The sequence below is a fragment of the Microtus ochrogaster genome, unplaced genomic scaffold, assembly GCF_000317375.1.
Source record: "Microtus ochrogaster isolate Prairie Vole_2 unplaced genomic scaffold, MicOch1.0 UNK5, whole genome shotgun sequence".
NCBI classification, from domain to species: domain Eukaryota; kingdom Metazoa; phylum Chordata; class Mammalia; order Rodentia; family Cricetidae; genus Microtus; species Microtus ochrogaster.
Genome location: NW_004949103.1, coordinates 547,934 through 571,418, shown reverse-complemented (window position 1 = coordinate 571,418; position 23,485 = coordinate 547,934). Strand labels below are relative to the sequence as shown.

At 45.2% G+C, this 23,485-nt stretch overlaps 1 protein-coding gene across 1 annotated transcript; it reads left to right on the top strand.

Moving 5' to 3' along the window:
* Nop14 (NOP14 nucleolar protein) lies at positions 1–23,275 on the top strand. Its single transcript, XM_005365911.3, has 18 exons — positions 1–319; positions 4,715–4,849; positions 5,877–6,018; positions 9,061–9,185; positions 9,620–9,754; positions 11,104–11,226; positions 11,710–11,841; positions 13,193–13,496; positions 14,350–14,480; positions 15,380–15,465; positions 16,582–16,717; positions 17,499–17,600; positions 18,221–18,374; positions 20,170–20,329; positions 20,644–20,788; positions 22,539–22,657; positions 22,800–22,955; positions 23,155–23,275. Exons 1-18 carry the CDS (start codon positions 125–127, stop codon positions 23,252–23,254), a joined length of 2,580 nt encoding a protein of 859 aa, XP_005365968.1. The 5' UTR covers positions 1–124; the 3' UTR covers positions 23,255–23,275.
* The last annotated feature ends 210 nt before the right edge of the window (positions 23,276–23,485 follow it).

Sequence of the window (23,485 nt, the reverse complement as noted above, 5' to 3'; positions counted from 1 at the left end):
CGCAGTTATTGTGAGACGAGGCTGGGCGTGGTTTTGCAGCCTCAGCGCACGTTTCTGAAGGCAACCTGCTGCTGTTTGAAGGATCTGTGGACACTGTTTTCCTAAGTGGGGCAGAGTGAATGTCATGGGGAAGGCGAAGCGGGCTGGGGCGCGGAGGCAGGTTCATAAAGCGTCCGCAGGGGCGTTCGGAGGACCGGCGAAGACTAACCCAAACCCGTTTGAAGTGAAAGTCAACAGGCAGAAGTTCCAGATCCTCGGCAGGAAGACGCGCCACGATGTGGGGCTACCCGGAGTATCCCGCGCCCGAGCCATTCGGAAGGTAAGTGGACGCTGCAAGGATCTGGCTTCCCCAGTGGCTAGTTAGGTACTTCTTGGAGACTGCCTTAGTAAGGGTTACTATTGCTATGATGAAGCACCATGACCAACTTGGGGAAAGGGGGGTTTATTTGATTTACACCTCTGTACCGTAGTCCATCATTGAGGGAATTCAAGGCAGGAACTCAAACAGGGCAGGAACCTGGAGGCAAGCACTGATGTAGAAGCCATGGAGAGTTGCTGCTTACTGGCTTATTCTCCATGACTTGCTCTGCCTGCTTATAGAACCCAGGACCACCAGCCCAGGCGTGGCCCCACCCACAGTGGGCTGGGCTCTCTCCTGGCAATCATTAGTTAAGAAAATGCTCTTTAGGCTTGCTTGCGGCCAGATTTTATGGAAGCATTTTCTCAATTGAAGTTTCCTTTTTTTGGAGATTATACTTTGTGTCAAGTTGGCCTTAAAGTAGCACGGAGACCATGACTTGCATAACATTGCCTCTGCTTTCTTTGGGTTTGAATGCCCTTTGAAAACTCTTCTTTGGGATTTTCCAGGTTCTTTTTGACTCCTCCTTGACCTAAGGCTTAGGCATAATCACTGAGTTCAGAGCTGACCTGTGTTTTAGCCTTTATTAATGCCAGTATGCAACCTATGCTCTTTGAATGTATGAAAAATGTTCTTCCTCTGAATTACATCAGCTTGTCCCTTGGGAAGTAACTTTAAAAACGGTACCTTTTATGGATAACCTCATAACTTCCATCCTTGTTCTTATGGCCCTATCTCAGGCGTATTTTGTACCTTCCTTCCGGATTCAGTTCAACAAATGGCGTTCTGTATGTAACTGTTGGTGTCCCTTAGGCTTTTAAAAAGGAATTTGTAGTTGGGCAGTGGTGGCTCATTCCTTTAATCTTCAGGAGGCAGAAGCAAGCAGATCCTTGTGAGTTCGAGACCAGCCTGGGCTGCAGAACCAGTACCAGAACAGACTACAGAGAAAAATCAGTCAATCAATCAATCAATAGTTAAATAAAAAGGAATTTGTGGCTTCCTGTTGTGAGGCATGCTTTTAAACTCTGGGGAAGCAGAGGCAGCTGGATCTCTTGAGTTCAAGGCCAACCTGATCTACATCTCTGTAGTGAGTTCCAGACCAGCAAGGGCCACATAGTGAGACCCAAAACTTCCAGTTGAGTCTCAATAAATAAATAAATAAACTTAAAACCAAATACAATTTATGGTTACTTTGAGAAAAATTAATGGGTTAGAATTATTGTTAATATTTGTAGGGGAGATAAGTCAGACTTGGCCTTTGCCCTTCACGGCTCCTAATCTGTACTTTGTTGTAAAGGATGCATTTCACATGCGCTCTTTAAACTGAATGAAATTTTTTTTTTTTTTTTTGGTTTTTCGAGACAGGGTTTCTCTGTGGTTTTGGAGCCTGTCCTGGAACTAGCTCTTGTAGACCAGGCTGGTCTCGAACTCACAGAGATCCGCCTGCCTCTGCCTCCCGAGTGCTGGGATTAAAGGCGTGCGCCACCACCGCCCGGCTTGAATGAAATATTTTTTGAATTGTGCAAAATATCTGTACTGTAAGGAGCTGATGCTGTCCTGTATGCATTGTAGGAAACACAAATAAGTGACTCTGGTAATTCACACGGTACATTATAGACAGAGGGGACAAATGTAGCCTCTAAAGAGCCGCATCTGCCTTTCCCAATAAAGGCTTGGGCTTCATGCCATAATGGAACATACCCTGCCACTTGTGAGCACTAATTAAAATAGCACACTTAGTGGATAGTGAGCCATCTCTAAACACTACTTGGCTTGTTGTCTTGGTTTTCTCAAAAAAGACTTGCCTTAACTCCCAGAAGTTCGAAAGTACCAGTTCAAGTATTATTTTTCACATTCCACAAACCAAATAGGAAAATGTGTGCATTCCTCTAATATGAATGAGAAAGACCACAGTTCTTTTTGAATTTCCAATCACTTGGCCCACAGCAGAAATTCAAGTAGTGGAAGAAATCAGAAGTAGAAGCTGGGAACTTTCCGAGGTCACAGTCAGGAGGAAGTAATGTAGAACATCAGAAAATTGTTCATAGAGTCATATTCAAACCCCATAGGGTGAATGGGCCAGACTGAAGAGGTAAGTCGGAGGCTCATTGCACTGGAATAGGGAAGGGTAAGGCACAGAGTCAAAGGGCTCAGAGCCATCTGGAGCAACAGTAGATCTCACAGTTGACTCTAAGCTTGATGTATGCACAAGGGGACCATGCTACAGGCCAGAGTATTTTCTGAGTGCTACTCCTTTGAATATAAATGGCTACCGTGGTTGCTTCCTTTCCTCTGATTAACCACAGTGCTTTGAAGTAGCACTTCACTGTAGGAGCACAAGGAGAGTCCCAATACCATTACCTTCCAGTTATGCCTCAGTTTCCAAACTTAATTAGGAAGGCAAAGCTATTAATAAAGTTACAGATCCCATACAGTAGATCAGGTATTGTATTAAGAAACGTAAGTTTAACTGGGCAGTGGTGGCGCACGCCTTTAATCCCAGCACTCAGGAGGCAGAGGCAGGCGGATCTCTGTGTGTTTGAGGCTAGCCTGGTCTACAGAGTTCCAGGACTGTTTTACAGAGAATCCCTGTCTCAAAAAGCCAACAAAAAAAAAAAGAGGAAAAAAAACAAAGCATAAATTTAATCCTCATAGCCAGCTTTATGAAATACCACTCCCCCCCCCTTTTTTTTTGGTTTTTTTGAGACAGGCTTTCTCTGTAGCTTTGGAGCCTGTCCTGGAACTAGCTCTTATAGCCCAGGCTGGCCTTGAACTCACAGAGATCCGCCTGCCTCTGCCTCCCAAGTGCTGGGATTAAAGGCGTGCGCCACCACCACCCAGCCACTACCACCATTTTATACCTGGAGAGGTTGAGACAAAGAACAGTCAAACAAGTTAGGGTTAAGATCCATGTCCACGCTGCTCTCCCAGCATCACATACTGAAGCAATTACTCTGCTTGTCTGTCCAAAATGTTCTCTTGCTCAAGCATACAATCTCCCAGCGATTGTCTGAAGAAAGTGACTACTTCCTCTTACTAATATAGCTACTCGGGATGGAGAGATGGAGAGTTTGCCAAGTTGGTGGGATTTTGTGATCATACTTTGAACTTACCCAGCTTTTGTGAGGAGAAGACAGAGGTGCAAGATCTCATACCGACTGGAGCCCAGCCCCTGCAGTTAATGGCTGTGTCTGGATGAGACATCGCTCCTCCATCTTTGCTAATTTCTCCATACCCCTTGGGTCTTGGTGTGGCATGGTCAGTGTACGTAGATAGCCCTGAAAAATACGCAAAAGCACTCAGATCTGTTTAGAAATTAATCTAAATTAGAAGTTTTGAGTATCTAAAAGATACCTCATTAATTGTGGATTTATGAAACCACTGAATTGGCCTTTTGTTATTTGATGATTCTACACTGATACTGTTTTCGACATTGGTTGGTGTATAAATGCTCTCAAATGACAAGCTATTAGCAAATGTAAAATTTTCTGCAAAAAGCTTGGTATAGTGGTACATGCTGAAATCCTAGCACTCCAGAAAAGGAGCAGTAGAATCAGAAGTTTGAGACTATCCTTGACCACAGAGGGAATGCCAGGCCAGCAAGGGCTATTGAGGCTAGGTTTGTTTGTTTGCTTGCTTGCTTGCTTGCTTGCTTGCTTGCTTGCTTGTTTTAAAAAAGGAATCTCTCCACTGAATGAAAGTTGCTATTATAGCATCTCATGTCTCTTGAGGCCATTTCCATTCCTTGCTTCCATCCATCCTTGTCTTGCTTTAGGGCATTCAACCTCAGGACTGAATAATACTGAATGTGTTTATCCTATTTGAAGGATACCCAGATTTCGGCTACTTGCTATTAGTTGTTCTGTGCATAGAATATCAAGCTAAACGATATTTTAAGGGGCAGAGTGAACTGTGCTGCCACTTGATAAACTCACTTATAATATAGTTCCACACATGAAAGCATAACTATACATTTTCTGGGATATGTTCAGTGTGAAGTAAGCTCCCTCCTCTCTGTGGAAGAGATCTGCATACTTTCCCGCGTGAATCATGCCTGCGGTAAATATTCCCAGATTGTAACACAGCTTCTACAACTTTCAGCACTGTCAAGGAGATTCCAAAGAGGAGAATGGTTATCTCATCATCATCTAGTGCAAGCTGACTTATACTTTTCTCAAAATTTCTCTTCTCAAAATTCTATCCCCACTAGAGAAGGCCTGTCATTGATGAAAACACGTTAACAACTTCGATATCATACTGTATAGCTCTCAACCTCACAGCCCCTTCTTGTAGCCTCTTCAGTGAATATTATAGGAGCTTTGTGTGAGAATTATTTGTGTATGATCTGTTTTTCAGCGAACACAGACTTTACTAAAGGAGTACAAAGAAAGGAACAAGTCCAATGTGTTTACAGATAAACGCTTTGGGGAGTATAATAGCAACATAAGTCCAGAGGAAAAGATGATGAAGAGGTTTGCCCTGGAGCAACAGGTATGGAAAAAATGGGGGTGGGGTGTCTTTGCTCTAAATTTTTATACAAGGCAAGCCAAGGAAAAAGGTTTTTTACTATAGCAAGCTTTGTTGTCAGCCACCAGGGCACAAATAACAATACAGAGGCTTCTTTTTTTTTTTAAATATTTATTTATTTATTATGTATACAATATTCTGTCTGTGTGTATGCCTGCAGGCCAGAAGAGGTCACCAGACCCCATTACAGATGGTTGTGAGCCACCATGTGGTTGCTGGGAATTGAACTCAGGACCTTTGGAAGAGCAGGCAATGCTCTTAACCTCTGAGCCATCTCTCTAGCCCCAAGAGGCTTCTTATTAGTTATAAAAGCTCAGTCTTAGCTTAGGCTTGTCCCACTAGCTCTTATAACTTAAATTAACCCATTTATATTAATCTACATTTTGCCTTGTGTTTTTTAGCTTTCATTCTGTAATTTGACTCTCTCCATGTCATACTGTTGTGGTGTGTGCCTAGATTTGTCTCCTACTTCCTCTCTCTCTGCCCAGAAGTCCCTTTTATACCTCCTGCCTAGTTAATGGACATTTGTAATGTGTCTTCACACAACAAATATCCCACAACATTTCATCTTGTTCATTTACACCTCTGAGTTGTTTGCCTGCCACACACAGGGGATGTCTCAGGTAGACAGAGAGGAAGGCACTTTTAAAGATACTAGCTCATGAGTAGATGAATATCTTAACCAGGGTGAGCAGTAACAGGGGCTGGAGTTGTTAGCCAGGTCCTGCCTTCAGCTTTGTTGGATGGCGAACAAGTGAGTGGAGGACCATTGCTGATGGGAGTGACTTAGCAGTAGCTTGGCCCAGTCCATTGACTTACTAAGAGTTTTCTCTACAAGTTCTGCTTATGTTTCAGTCATCCTGTAGATGATTCCGAATAATCTTCACACTCATTTGTGCTGTCATATTTCACATATAGAGGAAAATAACTAATTTTCTAGGAAATAAATGTAATAATTTTAGGTAACTGATTATAACCTCTTTTTGCCAAGCGACATCATGAGAAAAAAAATATCTACAATCTGAATGAAGATGAAGAATTGACTCATTATGGCCAATCTTTGGCTGACATTGAAAAGCATAATGACATCGTGGATAGTGACAGTGACACTGAAGAACGAGGAACACTGTCTGGTGAGTGGAGGTGCCACACAGAAACCTCATAGTTTGGAGCAAGGGACAATGTATTCAGTATTGGACTTTCTCCAGAAAATGGTATTTTAACCTCTTGATAAACCCCACAGGGTTTTTGCTTTTGTTCTTTGTTTTGTTTGTTTCAGAACTTTAGGATGGTTTGTGGTCAATGCCTTTATAGGCTCCAGGGAAGTTTGGTTTTGGCAAGGATAACCACTGAGACTTTTATGTCACAGCATTCCATTGTCTGATAGGACATCCTGACAGGATTTACTAGTGAATGAGGGATAAAGGCAAATCAGAGGTGGCTATAAAGGTCTTGGCCTAATCCTCTGAGGAAACTGGATTGTCCATTCACTGAGATGGGGAGAGCTGTGAGACAGATTTGGGGAACTCAACAATGAAACACCCATGGGCAGCGGAGAGATAGGAACCAGAAGTCAACAAGGTCACCAAAGGAGCAAGGACACATAGAAAAGAGATGGCATGGGTTGGGGAGACAACTTTGTGGGTAGCAGTGTAAGCACGAGGCTCCTTAGCACCCACAAAAAGAAAAGCCAGGTGTGGAGCCAGCAGGATGGCTCAGTGAGTAAAATATTCTTGCCCCTCAAGCCTGGCAATCTGAGATCAAGACCTAAGTAAAAGTAGAAAGAACTAACTCCACAAAGGTCTACTCTGACCTCCACATGTGTGGTGTGGCTCAAACAGTTCCGTTTCCCGCTCTAATCATACACACTCAAACACACGCACAATAATGATAATAAAATTATTATGATTATCTTGTTTGATTTTTGTTTTTCTAGGCAGGGTTTCTCTGTGCAGCCCTGGCTGTTCTGGAACTTCACTCTGTAGACCAGGCTGGCCTCAAACTCAAGAGATCCACCTGCCTCTGCTTCCCAAGTGCTGGGATTAAAGGCATGCACCACCATTGCCTGACTCAATAATAAAAATTTTAAGAAACATTATTTAAAAAAAAAAATCTGGCTAGGCAATGGTGGCGCACGCTTTTAATCCCAGCACTGGGGAGGCAGAGGCAAGCAGATCTCTGTGAGTTAAGAGGCCATCCTGATCTACGGAGTGGAGTTCCAGGATAGCCACGGCTGCACAGAGAAACCCTGTCTTAAAAAAATAAAACAAAACAAAATTCTAAACCTGGCACTATGGAGGCAGAAAGATAGGAGGACCCCTGGGGCTGGTAGGTGGCTGGCTAGGTTCAGTGAAAATATCTGTCCTATGGGAATAGGGGGAGCACAGTAGAGCAGGACTCCCAGTGTCCTATGGGAATAGGAGGAGCACAGTAGAGCAGGACTCCCAGATCTGTCCTATGGGAATAGGAGGAGCACAGTAGAGCAGGACTCCCAGATCTGTCCTATGGGAATCTCCCAGTGTCCTCTCCCACTCGTACACACATACACACTAAAAACAAATAAAAAGAGCTGAAATGTGAATCGTTGGAGAAGGGGCAAAGTCAGAATGCACTGGGCATGTGGTCTGGAAGCTAAATAGAGTACTTTCTGGAGAGAGTGGTGTACATGCACTGCTGATGTGAAGGAGAGTGTAAGAGCTGGCCTGTGAGTCAGTAAGACTCCACAGGGGGGCTAGAGCAATGCCTGAAGACAGGGAGCCTGAAGATGAAGCAGAGCCAACTCAGGAGGCTTTACTGGAAGACCAGAAAGTAGAAAGAGTGGGATGAAGTTGTGTTTGTTTTGTCATGGAAGCAGTAAGGGAATGAGGATCTGTTTAAGAAAAACTGATGGGGAAGTGAGGGGGTGGGTAGACTCACTTGTGCCACCCTCGAGTAGCTAAGAGGGTATAGGATGGAGTGATCAAGGGACGGGGTGGGAGTTGTTCTGAGCAGTTCTGAGTAAGTAGTGGACATTCCTTCTCAGTACCCAGAGGTACTTGACCGTGCTTTGAGAGCTTGTTTTTGAAATGAGGTTTTCTTTTCACCACTGCACTATTGCCAGTAACCATGTCAGCAGGGAGCAAGTGTTTAGCTAAATGGCAGCTCACACAGGAAGTATGATTGGCTCAGGGTCCAGGGCATGACGGGAACATGGACCAAAAGCCTGCAGGTCTGGATAAAGGCTTGGCATTCTAGGGGGCTGCTGAATAAGACCTAAGCTGGAAAAAGATTCTAAACATTCATTTTCTGTTCTAGGCGAATCAGTTTACATCTGAGAAACTGGTTTTGGTTTCGTTGTTTTGTTTTTTAAATTCTTTCTCTTCCACATTTGATGGCTCCTGCAGTGTTTATCTTTTGTGACAGATAGAATAAGCTGGAGATGAGGAGCCTTAATGGTTCTTGCTCTCAGTGTTGGCTCGGAGCCTTTGTGTAGGAGGAGGCAGGGATGCCTGCCATGTGTTGCTCCTGGACTCTTCTCCCTCCAAGACTCTGATTCCTGTCTGTTTTTCTGAATATGTTAGTGTTTATGAAAACAGATAAACAATAAAGGCTGCATATTGTTTCCTTGGATTGTGGCTAGTTGGTAATCTGATAAGTCTCAGTGTCCTTGAAGCAGCATTTCCTTAAGTGTCATTGTGCCCGTGACTTTATGCCAGTTGTGAGAATTTCAAAGTTATTCTAGGCGAGGGCCAACAACACAAGCCTGCGAACCTGAGTTTGATCCCCAAGACCCACATGAAGGTAGAATGAGAGAGCTGACACTGTCCTCTGAAGTCTCCACGATTGCCTGGGCACACAGTGCCCACACACATCACATCTAAAAATCATTGTGTTTAAAAGTACCTCTGGAGGGCTGGAGAGATGGCTCAGTGGATAAGAGCACTGGCTGCTCTTCCAAAGGTCCTGAGTTCAATTCCCAGCAACCACATGGTGGCTCACAACCATCTGTAATGAGATTTGGCTCCCTCCTCTGGCTTGCGGGCATACATGGAGGCAGAATGTTTATACATAATAAATAATAAATAAAATCTTTTTTAAAAAAAAAAAGGACCTCTGGAGAAATATTAACAGTTCTACCCCAAAATTGTTAAAGTTAGAACCTGAGCTTTCTAATATCTTCTGCTATTTGTTTCCAGCTGAGCTTACTGCTTCCCACTTTGGTGGTGGGAATGCATCTCAGAAGGAGGGTGAAGATGGAGATAAGCCAAAGTCACGGAAAGAACTGATTGAAGAGCTCATTGCGAAGTCAAAGCAAGAGAAGGTGGGCAGGCTAATGTTCTTCATGTGGATAGCTCCAAAATACATCAGGTTTTCTTCCCATGTACACTTATCAGTTATATTTAATTTTTATCTGAATTTAATATAGGACCACTCATTTTGAAAAGGAATATTCTAGATCTCATTAAGGATATACTTCTGATGGTATTTGTTGGCTTTAGTATTTGCAAAACAGTACTGATTATTAAACTTGCAGTGTACTGCTCAGAGCATCTGAATACATAGTTACAGGAAGTTACTTCTCTTTGACCTTAGAGATTTACATTTAAGATACTGGCTTTTGATACTTTATTCCATGTTGATGCATTTGGTATTAAGTGGGTCATTGTGTGTTCTTAGCCTTGATACCAGGCCACTCGTGGAAGTCTAATAAGGATGGTGTATGATATGTGTTTGCTGTTCTCCCCCTGCCCCCAGAGGGAAAGACAGGCTCAACGAGAAGATGCCCTCGAGCTCACAGAGAAGCTAGACCAAGACTGGAAAGAAATCCAGACTCTCCTGTCACGTAAACCTCAGAAGTCAGAAAACAAAGAGAAAAAGGAAAAACCCCAGGTGGGCAACACCCTTCACAAGAAGCAACACTAAACTTAGTCTGTTGACTTGACGTTTCAGCATCTCTGGCTCTTTCCTGTTAGGGCAGGTTTTAATATGTGTGCAAACCTGGGCCTACTGAGCCATTTTGCTGGCCTTGTTTTTAGTCAAAAGTTTCTTTTTTTTTTTTTCTGTTTGTTTTGTTTTGTGTTTTTGAGACAGACTTTCTCCATGCAGCCTGGCTGGCCTAGACAGAGTCTCTCTGCAGACAGGCTTGCCTCAATTTCATAGAGATCTGCCTGCTTCTTCCTCCTGTTGGGAATACAGCATGTGGCACTGTGCCCAGCTTTCAGTTAGTTCATTGCATTAGTTATATAGGGTGGAAGTGACCCAGAGTTACCTCTTTCTATGTTGAGTCAGCTATAGGTTTCTTGGGTGAGAAGTACCTTAGGGTAGAAACGTGGGAAGGTGGTACTTGTGCTGCACACCCTTATATTCATGTGTAATATGTTTAATACGCATTTGCTTCATTTCTTTTCCTCTTGACAGTGTTGCTTTTTACATTTCCCCTAAACTGCTGAAAAATGGTCCATTTGTTTAGTAGTGAGATTCTACCAAAGAAATAGGACTTCACCAGATTATATTGCAGCATGGCATGTATGTATCTTTCTGAGCCAGCCTTATACTTGTTGCTACTGATATAATTTCCCATGTTACGGGTTTAATACTCAGCTGAGTGGTGTTTATTTTTGTTAAAGATAGATAGGTTTGGGTAGAGTGGGTTTGTTTGGGGGTTAGTTCTTTTATTTATCTTTTTATTTTGTATTTTTTGATAGGTTTTCATGTAGGATAGACCTGGCTTTGAACTCTCCAAGAGTGACTTTGTCCTGATTCAGCTGCCACTTTCTCTCAAGTGACCATTATACCCAGCAGCTGATATGTTTTGAGAATAATTTTTTGCCTCCCGAGTGCTGGGATTAAAATATCCATGTAACCCACATGTCTACCTTTCTAGTGTTTAGGGCCAATTAGAACAGCCTGCTTTTGTGTATTTATTGGAGAGGGGGATAATGTGTACGTGCTTGTGGGTGCTTGTGGAGGCCAGCAGTGGGTGGCATCTGCTGGAGCTGTGGAATATGGATGCCAAAGACCTAACTCTTGTTCTCTGCAAGAAGCAAGTGTTCTTAATTACTCAGCCATCTCTCCAGCCCCCGGAGCAGTTTCTGTGGAGAAGACAAGACTTAGGCATGGTTTGTTCCCTTCCTTATATGATGCTGTCTAGTCATTAATGGAATATTCTTTACTTTTTGTAAAAAAATCCTGAAAATTTTAATTTTAATAAATTTAATAAAATTCTAATTTTACCTTAGCCAGATGCATATGACCTGATGGTTCGTGAGCTTGGCTTTGAAATGAAGGCACAGCCCTCTAACAGGATGAAAACGGAGGAGGAATTGGCAAAGGAAGAGCAAGAGCGGCTCAGGAAATTGGAGGTACGGGTGACTTGTATCTGAGGGGACACCCCAGAGACTCAGCTCCCTCGTGTAAGGCCTGAGTCCTGACTCTTTTTCATAAGTTTTTCTGCTTTATCTTGAAAATGGGCAGAAATGTGCTGTGTCTAATTTTACATTAGTACAGATATAAATGTCTTTATTTATAAAAGTAACAATATGAAATAAAATACAAACAGTATACAAGGTCTTCCTTGGCAACACCTCTCCCACAAACAACTGGTGGCAGGTGAGTGAGTGCTTTGCCTTCTAAACTGTTTCCTGGGCATTCGGTGTTTTAGCTTTATTGTGTTTAAACAAATGAAATAGAAAAATACTCTTCAGCTGGCTGTTTTAACACGCTGTGTCAGCGGCCTCTTCTGTACCCTGAGTGTTTCTAGTTAGATCTGATGAATCTATGTATCTATTTGATGAATCTATATATATAGCAAAGAGTATGATTTCTCTTTTATATTACTGCCTCAGGCTGAAAGACTTCGAAGAATGCTTGGAAAAGATGAAGATGAAAACAAAAAGAAACCAAAACATATGTCCGCAGATGATTTGAATGACGGCTTTATACTGGATAAAGATGATAGACGTTTGCTTTCTTACAAAGTAAGTTCTGTGCCCCCCACCTTTTTAAATTTAAAAACCACATGGTCTATTCAAGGGATCCATTAGAGCTGGAAAATTAAAAACTTTTTAAACAATTTCTATCACATTTTCTTAGTATATTTATGCCATGGCAAGTGCCAAACTATACAGAGAAGACGGCAACAATGGTGTTGTCCTTCCGTCCGGAGAGGGAGCTGGGACACAACCACACAGGCTAGACTTGCAAACCTAGCATTTTTAATGTATTTAAACTGATGATCTTTTTTAATTTAGTATACTATTGACAGAGCTAACCCATGGTCAAGTTCTGTGTAATAATAACAACTATTGTTATTGGATTTTAACTAAATATTTGTTTATTTGTTTGTTTTTGAGGTGTGAGCTTGGCTTATAGCGCAAACTAGGCTGGAACTCACAATTCTGCCTTCCAGATACTGGGACTAGAGGAATGTGCCACCATGAGTGAAATAATTAGTTCCTAGGTGCCATTTATTGACTGTGTGGTGCTGAGGGTATCTATTAGAAGGCCTTGTATATGTTAGGCATGCACTCTGCCGCTATTATATCTTCGGTAGTGGTGTAGATTTTAATTCATAACATTTATAAAGTATGAGTGTTTTAATACTGTATTAGCTAGGGCTTAGGGCAGGGAAGTAGATGGGCCTACAGTTTTGAGAAGGCTCTAGCTTGTAAAACTGGGTGTTTAAAAAAGTCCCCCCCTCAAAAAAATCAACAAAAACAAAAAAACACTTAGTGAGCAGGTCCCACCCCAAAGCTATTGTTATCTTCTCTATTCTTCGTCTCTCACAGGAACTGGATACCAGCAACATTTCACTCCCTTGAGCTCTGTGGCAGAAGCTGAACTTTCCCCAGCATCCCAGCTGCAGGGTTCTCTGGGAGGCTGGTACTCTAATAGAAGTTTAAGGACTTGTTGCCACCTTTTGCTCAGCCCTGGCAAAGGCCTTAGTAATGGAAATGCATGCAAGAGAAAGTGGCCATGTGGCCACGCAATGAGTCAAGGAGAAAGGTCCAGGCATGTTCCTTAACAATTTCCAACAACTGGGAGTAAAAACCATACTAATTCCTCCTGAGAGCAGCACTTCCTGACTTAAAGACCTCCCTCCAGGCTACATCTCTCAGTGGTCCCCTCGCCTCTCACAGTACCACACTGAGCATCAAGCTCCCAGACCAAAGCACTGTGGAAGAGCTTCAGTTCGTTCCTGTGGCTTAGGGTACCTCAGAGAAGTGAGCAAGGGGCCCACGGAGATAAGAAAGTGCGATGCCACATAGGCATGGTATTTTGGTGTAACTGCAGAATGGTTTGACTGTTGTTACCATGATCTTTTCCTAGGATGGGAAGATGAACATTGAAGATGTCCAGGAAGAGCAAAGCGAGGAAGCAGGTGACCAAGAGAATGACCAGAAAGAGGACGAAGATGAGAGTGATGAAGAAGAGGGTGAAGATGGAAGCAGGGATGACACAGAGGAAAGCGATGGCTCAGATAGCCACTCAGACCTAGAGTCTAATATAGAGAGTGAGGAGGAAAACGAGAAGCCAAAGAAAGAGCAGCATCCGACTCCTGGGGAAAAACTGCCAAGTGATGATCAGAAAGCTCAAAGGGCTGCTGGGACTGAGCTGCCCTATGTCTTTGCAGGTAGGCACATGGTTGTTTTCTCTATTCTGTTTGTAGGGCTGGGGTTTAATCCCCACCTTTGTTGGGTTTTCTTTTCCAAATAATGGGCCGCAGTATGTACTTGTTGGTCTCCCTGCCTGGAGATGTGACTGTGAGTGCAAGGTCACACTCCCATGTGTAATGTCTTTACGGTGTGGACGAGTTGTCATTTGGTTTCTGTGGGTCCCCATATTAGCATCAATTTGACATTGGTCCCATGACTGCACACAGATGAAGAGGCACCTTTCTGCAGCAGGATGGGATTCCTGAACCATCTGCACAATGGCTTTACACCTGCACTGCTTTGGCCACAACCATCACCTTCTACCAAATACAGTGTTTGATCTGGTTCATAGAAGAAACTCTCCAGTTATAGAAAGCCACCCTGACTTGTTCTTTGACTGAAGGTTACTTCCAGAAAAGATAACTCATGAGTGAACCTGGCTTCCATGGACCAGACTTGGTGTATGAGTCTCAGGGAATGGATTTTCTTCATGAGTCTGTCTGGCGTGTCTATACTGAAACCAGCACTGCCACAGAGATACCTCATGGTTTGTGGGGTTTCAGGCTGATTCCTGCTTGATGAAAGTCAGGGTCATCTTCTCTTTGGGACTGTCCTTGGGTACATGATAGCCAAATATAGGCCATTTAAGTCATGTCAGACTCCTTGGCTAAGAGTGGATATGGATGAGGTTAGACAAACACCTTATATAAAACTTAGGCTAAATAACATTTTTGTTAAGTGGAAGTAGTCATGTCTATACTGTGTATGTAGACTTGTGGGTTGTTGTTCAGTTGAAAGTTAACTGTGAAATGTGTTTTGTGTTTTTGATAGCTCCTGAATCCTATGAAGAGCTGAGGTCTTTATTATCAGGAAGATCAACGGAAGAACAGCTTTTAGTGGTGGAGAGAATTCAGAAATGCAACCATCCAAGTCTTGCAGTCGGAAACAAAGCAAAGTTAGAAGTACGCTGGGATACGTTTGTGGGTGTTGGAATAGTAGCATGATCCTGTTTCTATGGCTGTTAAACTTACTTGGAGGTACACAGTACAGTGTCTTGGTGTCTGCTCAGTGCCTGCCTCCTGTTTGATATCACTGTGGTGACACTGAGAAGTGCTTAAAGAGGAGGAGAAAGCCTCCCGTGACATCAAGTACCTCTCTGCCCCACAGCAGCCCTGTTACCCTTGTTTTACATGTTAGATTCACAGCCACCAAGTGGCCAAGACTGGAAAAATGAGTTACTATTGCTGCCCCTGTTCCTGGGGTGATTGTCACATCCTTATCTAGACAGTGTAAGGCTGCAGCTTTCCTCATTCATGTGGTTGTTCTTGCTTCTCCTATTTTGTTTTTGAGACAGGGTCTTCTTATATATTGCTAGATGTCCTGAAACTCATTATGTAGACTAGACTGGCCTTAAACTCTCAGAGATCCATCTGCTTCTGCCTCCCAAGTGCTGGGATTATAAATGCAAGCCACCACACTTGGCTTTGCTTTGTTTTTTTGAGACAGGGTCTGGTACTTTGTGACCCAGGATGGCTTCAGACTTTGTGTCTGTCTTGGCTTCAGTGTGCTGAGATAATAGGCAATGTGCTACCATAGCTAGCTCCTTGTTTGGTTTTAATTAATTATGCACTCTTTGGCATTCCATAAAGAATGTGCCTGACCCTTAGCTTTATTTCCTCATCTATGTCCAGCAGTTTCTAGCAATATTTTTGCTTGCTCTTTGTTTATTCTCCCAATGGGCTCTGGCCAGCATGAGGTGTTCTAGGAGTTGTAGGCTGTGGCAAATGTTCTGGGACTTGTAGGCTGTGGCTTAGCATTTGGTATTTGGTACTGAGTAATCTCCCAATCCATGTTCCTGCAGAAATTGTTTGGCTTCCTTTTGCAATACGTAGGAGATTTGGCTACAGAGAGTACACCAGACCTCAAGACCATTGATAAGTTGGTTGTGTAAGTAAAAATGTTTATATTAAGAAGAATATGGGGCTAAATTGAACAGTTTTTCTCCCATCTAATGTTACACTAAACATTTTGGCATCATTGTGACAGTCAAATGTTAGTGTGCCCTTAGCAGGCAGGTGACTGTTCTCACAGCACATACCCACTGCCATGACTTCCCCTCTGACACCTGCTACTACCACTGCAGGGATGAGATAATCTTAAGTTACCAACTAGTTAACTCCAAAGGAAAGCTCGTGAGCCCTTCAGCTTATAGCATTAGTACTCATCTGTGTGTTCATTTGCCACTGGACCTCAAGCTCTGGGTGGGTTCAGAGGTATTTGGGAGCATGCTGGAGGGACCCTTTACTGCCCACCAGTCCTTGCCTCCCTGGAATCACACAGGACGTGCTTTGCTTGAGTCTGATGGGGCCTGCTGGGGAAGCACATCCACTTATCCTGCACAGGAGTAGCTATAGCGGGTTCTGGCCTTTACCATAAGCTGACGCCTATGCTGGTTTCCTGCTCCTTCCCAATGCAATGGCTGGAAGAAGAGAAGGAATAGAGATCTCTATCAGTGTACTGGATGTGGGATCAGTGAGAATCTACACCTGCAGGGGCCACTCTCGAGCTACTTCCTCCTGTGCTGTTAACTAGCCTGTGTCAGCTGCATGTACAGAAAGATGCTCTGCTGGTGTTTGTGAAGTGCTGTGGCCGACACTTATGCTCCTGACAGCATGGATACTGTAAACAGCCAGGGCACTTCACATGCTCCTGCTGCCTCCGCTTAAACCCTATGACCAAGGTTTCAGGAAATGGGTTTATATTATCATAAAATGCTACTTGAAGTATCACCTGGACCACCAGAAAGGTCAGTCATTGTGGTAAGAAAAGTGGATTAATCAGGCTGGGCTCACAGTTCGGCAGTGGAGTACTACCTGCAATGCATGAAATGGGGTTCAGTACCCAGCATCCACAAAACAGAATTATATATTCATCTGCAGGCTTCTGATTCTTCCTTGCCTAGTCAGCAAGCGACTGCAGAGAAAAATAGTTTTGAGATTTGCTGTTGGGGTTTTTTTTTGCTTTTGTTCTCTGAAGTCATCTCTATTATGTTTTGTTTAATAGGCAGTTATATAATCTTTGCCAGATGTTTCCCGAATCTGCAAGTGACTCCATCAAATTTGTTCTCCGAGATGCCATGCATGAGATAGAAGAAATGATTGAGACCAAAGGCCGGGCATTGTTTCCAGGGTTGGATGTGGTAAGCAGAGACAAGGTTCATCAGATCATTTCTTCTCAGCCGCCGGAAATCAAGTTTATTTTATCACCACACAGAATGGCTGGCATTGGATGTCATTTATGGTTTTGAGAGGTTGGCTGTCCCGTAGTCTGATGTCCATCCTGGGGGCCTCTGCACCCCAGATTACCCATGAGTGTGGCTAAACACCTAACTGGACCAGGTATCTTTCAGGATGTGTTTCAGGATGCTCTCCTTCCCCTGCCCCAAACTAGGGTAGGATCTTGAGTAATGAGAGTCCCTGCCTGACCTGAAGGAAGTGAGTTAGCACGGATCAGATTGTCAGAGCTCTGTGCACTAGAGGTTTTCTTGGTGCCTTTTGTTGTTCCTCCTTTCTCATGTGCTCAGAGTTGAACTACAGGTCAGGTATTGGATGCAGAGACATGGCTGTCTCCTTTCAAGCAAATGCAGGACATCACTTGGTGTCCAGCAGGCAAGCACTAGCCCCAGCTTTGGTAGCCTGAAGCGCCACTTCTGCAGGTTAGAGGTGAGGGTTGAAGACCATGCCAAGCTCACAGAACAGCCCCATCCTTGTGGACATTCCACGTGATCCCAGCTGTGTGTCGGAAAGCACAGGAGTCTGGTGTGTCCTGGGAGGTGGTGAGCGAGGCCCTGCCCTAGAGTGAGGTCTGGTAGCTTGTCAGTGCCTGTTGCACCTCACCGGGACTTTCAGGATTAGTTCCGCTATGGGACCTTTTTTAACATCACTTTCCCTTTAATCTGTACCGGAACACTTCCTTTCCAGCTCATTTATTTGAAAATCACCGGACTTTTATTTCCAACCTCTGATTTCTGGCATCCAGTTGTGACCCCTGCCCTGATGTGCATGAGCCAGATGCTTACTAAGGTGGGTCCCATCTTCCAAGGTTGCTGGGGTCAACCCCACATTTCAGGACTGTATTAAACAAAAGTGCACTTCTACATCCACAGTGATACAGCCTCTGGTTCCAATTACAAGTGGCAGGAGGGTCACACGAATCCAGCGGTTCAAGACTAGCTTGAACAGTATAAACAGCCTATTCTGAAATAACAAAACCTAAGTTTGACCTGTTAGGATTTGGCACAAAATTGTTCATCTTAAAGGGCCTGTGAGAACCAATGGGCATCAAGAGTTCCAAGGTCAGACAGCAGCATAGTCCCACGCCCAGAGCTGCCTGCATGAGCTAGTCCAGATGGGATGGGATAGAAGGTTGGAATCAGCAGCACAAGATCATATGGAGAGTGTGACTCCAAAACAAGCCAAGTTTGGTGGGCCTTGTTCATCCCGTGTGGACTCTATTCAGGCTGTTCCTTTTCCTGCACTAACACATGGCTTACCATGACCCATGTTCAGGTAGCCTTCATAATCAGCCTCTTTATTAGGGTACAGGACTTCCTGTGGTACTCAGTGGGGTGCTATTGTCTGCCCAGTGCAGTATTCCAAATATGGTTCCAAAGTAGTAACTGTCCCTGTGGGTTCCTTCCTAGTGTCCGGTCCTCTCTCTACAAGATGTGATAAAGGGCCTGTTTGTGTGCTGCTTATTCCTGGAGTATGTGTCCCTGTCTCGGAGGTTCATCCCTGAGCTTTTGAATTTTCTTCTTGGGATTCTTTACATAGCAATTCCAAACACTAAGAGTCAAGGTGAGTTGATTTATGGAGTTTTTGTTTTTAACATACTCATTCTGGAAAGTTGAGAGAGCATTGAAAAAGCTCTCTGAAGTCCTTGATCCAGGCACCAACTGTCTTTCTCTGTCCGAGCGTGCGCAGCCCACACATGGGGCCCACCAGCTTCCCACTTGATCACTCACCTCTCCAGGGCAACACCAAAGCCATGGGAAGTATTTCAGCAAGGTTTAAGTATTTGGAACTAAATACATTGTCAAAATTAATCTAATTTCTTCTTTTCACTTCTTTAGGAAAGAGGGGTAATAGGGATCGAGCCCCTTCCCCCTTTTGATTCCCCCCCTTTTGATTTTTAATATGCAGTCTCAGCCAGATGTGGGGGCACATGTCTTTAGTCCCAGTCCCAGCACTCAGGAGACAGAGGTAGGCAGATCTCTTGAGTTCAAGGCCAGTTCTAGGCCTGGTCTAGAGTGAATTCTAAGACTTCCAGAACTACCCAAAGAAGCCCTGTGTTGAAAACAAACAAAACCAGTCTGTTTCCTAGGCTGGTCTCAGATCTCTAGGTCTAATGATTCCTGCCTCAGCCTCCCAGGTAGCTGAGCCAGCAGGCATGCTCCTCCACACCCAGCTCTCTTTTTTACTGTATTTATGGCCAGCACCGCTCAGTATATCATCTATAAGCTGAGTCTCTAGGAAGGAGAGCTAGCGGGAGCCAGAGTACTGGAGAGTTCCACGTCTGTTGATCTTACCTGATTTCTTTCTCTGGTTCCTGCTCTCCCTTCAGCTCCTTCAGGGAGCCTCTATGGTGCCCCGAGTGCATTCCTCGAGGCCCCTTAAGGCTGAAACGACACAGCTTGAGACAGGATGCTATGGTGCTACTGTGTCCCAGCAGGCAGGTGCCCTAGTCTGAAGCGGGGCCCAGTCAGTCATTCAGTTCACCCTTCCAGTGGCCACCATCATTTGGGGCTCCAGTCATGTGATGTTCCTACACAGAGCTCTCCAGACACTGCCTGCTCCTGGGTATCAAGCTTGGGCTGGGAACAAGCCGTCCAGCATGACCTGTCATAGATGTAATAGTTCCCTGTAAAGAGTGCTGCGGTAGACAGTGCTGCGGTAGTCAGTGCTGCGCTAGACAGTGCTGCGGTAGTCAGTGCTGCGCTAGACAGTGCTGCGGTAGTCAGTGCTGCGGTAGACAGTGCTGCGGTAGACAGTGCAGGTACTGGAGTGGAGTCAGAAGGTGGTCCCTTGGCCTGGTCGGGGGTTGGAACAAGGTGACCATCTATTTGTCCCTCATGTACCCAGCCACCCCCATTTAACCATGCCCGAACTCTCCCACCGTGTTCCTCTGCCTCTAGCATTGATGATGTCCGTCTTTCCATCCTCTCACTTTGCTCCAGCTCTGGTGAGCTCCCCTACCCACTCCCCAGCATTCCTGCTATGCCTCATTCTGGTTTGGTTTTGGCATCCAATTTTTGCTTTCTGGTTTTTTTGTCTGTAAGGGTGCTGTTTTTGCCTGACCTCCCTCTGAGAACAAGGCTGTCACTTGTCTGGGCCACGGCCTAAATGCTAATGTGTAACCTGAGAAGGCCATAGGTTGAGTTGGGTGTGCTGTCTCACCCATCCCCCCTGGAGCTTCCCCCACAGGTAACCTTTCTATGCTTATTTGCCCAGTTCACTGGTGTGTAGCAAGACCTGGCAAAAAAGAGTTGTCTCTTGGTGAAGAAACACCTTTTAAAGGCCGAGCTACTACAAAGTACGCCCTCTAAGCTGGTAATATCCGGGTCCTTTCTGACCTGACATGCTTGGATTTCAGGTTCCACTCTAGTGTACCCTTTTAGAGCACTTGGAAAGAATTCGGAATTGCTCGTGGTCTCTGACAAAGCAGATATGGCCACGTGGCGAAGGGGAAGCCTTTCCTTGCACTGGGCAAGTAGACTGAGCACCATGACAGCAACTGAAGCCAATCATAGAAGGTATGTGTGGATACCCCAGGGACAGCTTGGAGTAAACGGCCTACTATACATAGCATTATTTTCAAAGTATAGTGACTTGATTGGGAACTGAACCTAACTCCCCTTTTAAAGATATCATTACATTTCTTGCACCTCCTTCCTCTCCAGGCCCACAGTACCGACAGTATTGTCTTGACTACCATAGTGAGCCATTAGCCTTTCTGCTGATGTGGTGCCTCTTAGTTTCCTAGGCTGTGGGTGAGAGTTTTCATTTTGCCACCATTGTTGGCCCATCATGATGAGCTTGGTCCCTTTCGTGGTCCTTTGCCCTGCAGACTGTCCTGCCTGGCCTCATGTCTGGCCCTGCTGAAGCACTGTGTGCTCATGTACAATGCATTGCCGTCTTTCCATGCCATCATCGGGCCCCACCGAGCCCTGGCCGAGCACCTTGTGGACTGTGGCCTCCCCCAAGACCTTCAGGTGAGTTTGCTGGCACCAGCTTAGTGCTATGCTTTTGTCACTGAAGTCACAGCTTAAAAGTCATCACTGGGAAGCAAGTGTCTGATAGAGCCATCCGCAAAATCATGAGCACACATGGAAAATAAAATGACATTAAGAGGATTCCTAGCCCCATTCCGGTTCCAGGCCATCCAAAGCACCTCACCCCACAGTCTGAGGGTGGCCCCTTCATCCTGTAGAGTGACAAGAAGCTCTAGGGACGTACTTACTTGGAACACCCATGTGTCTAGACAAGGCTTTTTTTTTATGCCATCACACATCTAGAGGTCAGCAGATCTTCACTCACTGCTCAGGCTGTCCCCCACCCTGTCCTACCTCATGTGTGTGTTCCCCACCCTGTCCTACCTCACCGTCTTATGCCTCTTGGCTCCTGATTGATCCCTGCCTCCATCCTTCCCCTCCAAGTCATTAGTCATCCACATGCCAGCCCAGGTTCCTCAGAGCAAAAGCCATGGTATCACTTCCTCAGGCTACCGCGCACGCCAGGGTGGCATTGCCTTGTGCTGCCCACAGCCTGCACTCCTGACTTCTCACGGGCGTTTTCCTCAGTTTTGGTGACATTCACCTTTGCTGTTTCCTGCCTGGAGTTCTCAGCTGTCTGACTCTCCGCCACTCTTGCCAGGCCTTCCCTGGCCACTGCCCAGAGTTGTGTGTGTTGTGTGTCCATTGTCTGATCATTCCTGTGCATATTATACCCTCATCTCTTGCCACTGGCACATGTGCCACTTGAAGACACGCCCTGGCTTTCCTAAAGGCTAAGCTCTCCAAGTCTGCAGCAAGCCATCCCTTGACTATACTGAGTTACTGTCTCACTGTGGACATAACTGTGGCTTGTCCTTTCTGTTTAAAGGGATCTCTAGTCCTACAGATTTGGTCTAGCCTTTTGGGGTTCTGAGATTTATAGTTCCTGGGTTCTCAGGTGACATCCAGATGGGCCAAGAGTATGCAGTGAGTACAAGAATGCAAGGAAATTGGGTTCCAGGACACATCTGTGTGAGGGAAAGGGACAAGACCAACACCAGTGAGCAGGGCCTGAGAGAGACGTGCCTTAGCTGTCTGGGAGAAGTCCTGTTCTGCCTGAAACCCTCATGCTGCTCTGGCCGCTGCCTCCACACACTGCAGGTCACCTAGGCTGGGAAGGTAGTCCTGTGTATTTTAGTCAGAATCGGGCTGATGGTGCCCTGCCACTGTCTCCTGACAGAGAGGCCATCTCTAATCTCTGGGTATAAGCCTTCACATTTACAGCTTTCTCCCGGGGGGGGGGGTGCTCATGCATTGGCACATGCATTGCAGTCAGAGGGCAGTGCCTTCAGAATTTATAGTTTCCAGGGATTGAACTCCGACTTGGTGGCAAGAGGCCCTATCAGCTGAACTAGTTCAATAGCCCACCTCAGATTTTGGGGTTTTTTTTTGGGGGGGGGGGGGGGATTGTTGAGACAGGGTTTCTCTGTGTAACTTTAGAGCCTTTTCTGAAGCTCACTCTGTAGACCAGGCTGGCCTCGAACTCAGAGATCCGCCTGCCTCTGCCTCCTGAGTGCTTGGATTAAAGGCGTGCACCACCATTGCCCGGCTTGCCCACCTCAGTTTTTAAGGGATCATTATCGCATATGATTCCCGGTGTAGAAGATGGTGATTCAGCCAAGCTGCACCGAGCAGTGACAAGTGGGACCTTGTTCATGGTGTCACAGCATGCTATTACCATGTTCCTCAGGAGCTGTCTCGAAGCATACTGTCAGAAATAGAAATCCAAAAGCAGCACTATCGGCCTCTGATATGTGAGAAGAGCAAGCCAGTCCCACTAAAGCTGTTCACCCCCCGGCTCGTCAAAGTGTGAGTGCTGGGTGCCCTGACGACACCAGGACTGTGGACTGGCTAGGGGTGGGCAGAGCATCTGTTCATAGCATGTGACGGGGAAAGGCTGTACTGAGGCAGGCTCGACTCACCTCCACTGCCTCGTTGACTCTAACTGTAGGCTTGAGTTTGGACGGAAACAAGGCAGCACCAAGGAAGAGCAGGAAAGGAAAAGACTGATCCACAAACACAAGCGGGAATTTAAAGGCGCCGTCCGGGAGATCCGAAAGGACAATCAGTTCCTGGCTAGGATGCAGCTCTCAGAAATCATGGAACGGTGAGCAAGGACTCTGCGGGACTAGGGCACCACTGTGTGGACACCATACTCGAGGCCACCAGTTTTTCTCAGTACCAGGAAGCATGGTGACTGGCCAGATGTGTATGGTTCTGAACTGTTGGTGTTCAGACAGAAGGAAGGCCAGCAATCTTGAAAACTGGTGCAGAGTGACATTTGCTTCTCTCTCTCTCTTTTTTAGGGATGCGGAAAGGAAGCGCAAGGTAAAGCAGCTTTTTAACAGCCTGGCTACACAAGAAGGTGAATGGAAGGCTCTGAAGAGGAGAAAGTTCAAAAAATAAATTATTTTGTAAATGTAGCAAGAGTGCATTGTGTTTTTTTTTTTTTTTTGTTTGTTTGTTTTTCAAGACAGGGTTTCTCTGTGGTTTTGGAGCCTGTCCTGGAACTAGCTCTTGTAGACCAGGCTGGTCTCGAACTCACAGAAATCCGCCTGCCTCTGCCTCCCGAGTGTGCATTGTGTGTTGTAATGAAGGGTTTTGGAGGGACGTTGTGGAGTGTCTGATCCCATCTCC